We start from the raw sequence: 2,045 nt of genomic DNA, 5'->3' as shown, positions 1-2,045 counted from the left end.
AAAAAAGCAAGTGCCAAAAAAAAAAAAAAGAAAAGAAAAGAAAGAGAGAGAAAGTGATCAATAAAAATAAATCAGTTCTGCCATTGAAACCAGACATGGCTCCAAACTGGGCTCAAGCCTCCTTGTTCCCCAACTCTTTGCCCAAAACACTGCTGGCAAGTCCAAAAAGTAGCCCCCAGTAGCAGATTTTTCCATATCCCTAAAACATGTCGACCAACTCAAAATGGACGCCTCAATATTTTTTTTCCCCACACGTTTTAACTACTGCTTATCTTTTTACTATTATGATTAAAATAACTCTCCCTCCCCTCCCCACCCCCAGCAAGAGCTTTTAAGAAACGGATCTCATTTTGAAAACGTACATTGCCTCACTTGAGGCTTAGGAAAAATGGATGTTTTATTCTCTGCTCTCGGGATTTTTTCAGCTAACGCAGCCACTTTTCAGATGTTTAGAAAGTGCATGGTCGAAACAAGGAGAGAGGAAAAACAAAACAGAACAGAACGGAATCCATCAAATCCTTACTTGTTTTTCATTAAGAGCTGCTATTCTTGATTGCCTTTCGTGGATTTGTTTCTTAAGATCCCCGTTCTGCAAAAATGGCAATAAGATGCATATTAAAGGCAAAGTGCAAACTAGCCCCTGTCATGAATAAACTTACCACGTCTAGAAATTGTTCAAAGCCCAGAGCGGTCCCCCAAAGCCGTACAAAAGCATGCACACACACAGAAACCCACCCTCTTTAAGTCAAAAAGCTTAGTGCAGGGCTACAAAATGAGATCTCTTACTGATAAAGTTTTTCATCCTGCTGTCCCAGCACAACTGCGCTTATTACAGCAGGGATAAAATACTGAAGGGGGGTTGGGGGAAAGGATCTGCATTTACCTGTGGATCTTGCTTCATCTGTGCAACTAGTTTCTATATATATAAAAAAAAAAATCACCCCCCCCCAAAAGGAGGAATTAGAAACTGTTTCAAGTTTGATGGATTTTTAAAATGTGTATATGTGTGTGTGTGTGTGTGAGAGTATGTGTGTGTGTGTGTGTGTGTGTGTGTGTGTGTGAGTGAGTGGGTGTGTGTGAGTGTGTGTGGAAAGGGGAGGGAGGGGTGAGGAACAAAGAGGCAAGTAAACACTGTGAGTCAGTTTCAAGCAAAGCTCATAAATATTCAAGTCTCGTCCTAATCTCTCCAACACACACATACACACATCCACACACAGATACATACACCACACACACACACACACACACGAACCAACCGCAATGTTCACTTAAGATCTCCACAACCCCCAGACACACACACACAAAAACTCAAGCAAACAAGCTGCCAAACTACTTTTGCAGAGTGCAAGATAATCCTGGGGGGTGGGGGAAGAGGGAAAAGAGGATCTGTGTCCCCCCCCCACCAGGGTCGCGGCACCCCACAACCGGGGGAGGGGGGGGAGGAGGGGAGAGAAATGGGGGGGGGAGAAGAACAACGTTTCTTTTCCCCTCTTTACCTGATGACATTGGATTTCCACTTTTCATGCCTCTTGCAAGCTCTGGAGCTCCATCCCTGCAACTTGCCAGGCACTTTCCTGCCACTTTCGGATCCGAAGGAAGTTTAATCTTTATTTATTTAATTTGTTCTTTTCCTTCTTTCTTTTTTGGCTTTATTATTATTATTTTTCTTTCTTTCTCTTTCTTTGCCTTTCCCCTCCCTCTTTTCTTTTCTTTTCTTTTTCTTTTTGGCACTAGCCCTCCCTCCCACCCCCCAACCCAAAAGGAAAAAAAAAGAAGCAAAAAAAAAGAAGCAAAAAACCAAAAAAAAAGAAAAAAGAACAAAAACCCTTCCCCCTGCGCCCAGCCCGGCCCCTTGCCCTGCCCGCGCCCCGGGGGCTCTTTTAATAAAAGAAAAGAGAAAGGAAGGCAGGAGACTGACAATGAGAAAGAAAGGGAGAAAGGAAAAAAAAACCACAACAACAATCGAAAGAAACAACTACTCAGGCTGCAAAGCAAGTTCTTTGCCTCTTTGCTAGGGACACAGACTCATCACTCCCCCGGCGGCC

At 43.5% G+C, this 2,045-nt stretch overlaps 1 protein-coding gene across 1 annotated transcript in view; it reads right to left on the bottom strand.

Moving 5' to 3' along the window:
* Nucleotides 1–1,721, bottom strand: part of PHF21B (PHD finger protein 21B) — a 279,182-nt gene extending 277,461 nt beyond the window's left edge. Inside the window, 3 exon segments of the mRNA XM_006023571.3 lie at nt 524–589; nt 884–916; nt 1,497–1,721. Coding sequence (XP_006023633.2) covers nt 524–589; nt 884–916; nt 1,497–1,550 — 153 coding nt within the window. The 5' untranslated portion in view covers nt 1,551–1,721.
* Between the last annotated feature and the right edge of the window lie 324 nt (nt 1,722–2,045).

Source organism: Alligator sinensis, unplaced genomic scaffold (assembly GCF_000455745.1).
Source record: "Alligator sinensis unplaced genomic scaffold, ASM45574v1 scaffold975_1, whole genome shotgun sequence".
Taxonomy (NCBI): Eukaryota; Metazoa; Chordata; order Crocodylia; family Alligatoridae; genus Alligator; species Alligator sinensis.
Note: the sequence above shows the minus strand (reverse complement) of the source record. Positions and strands in the feature narration are given on the sequence as shown.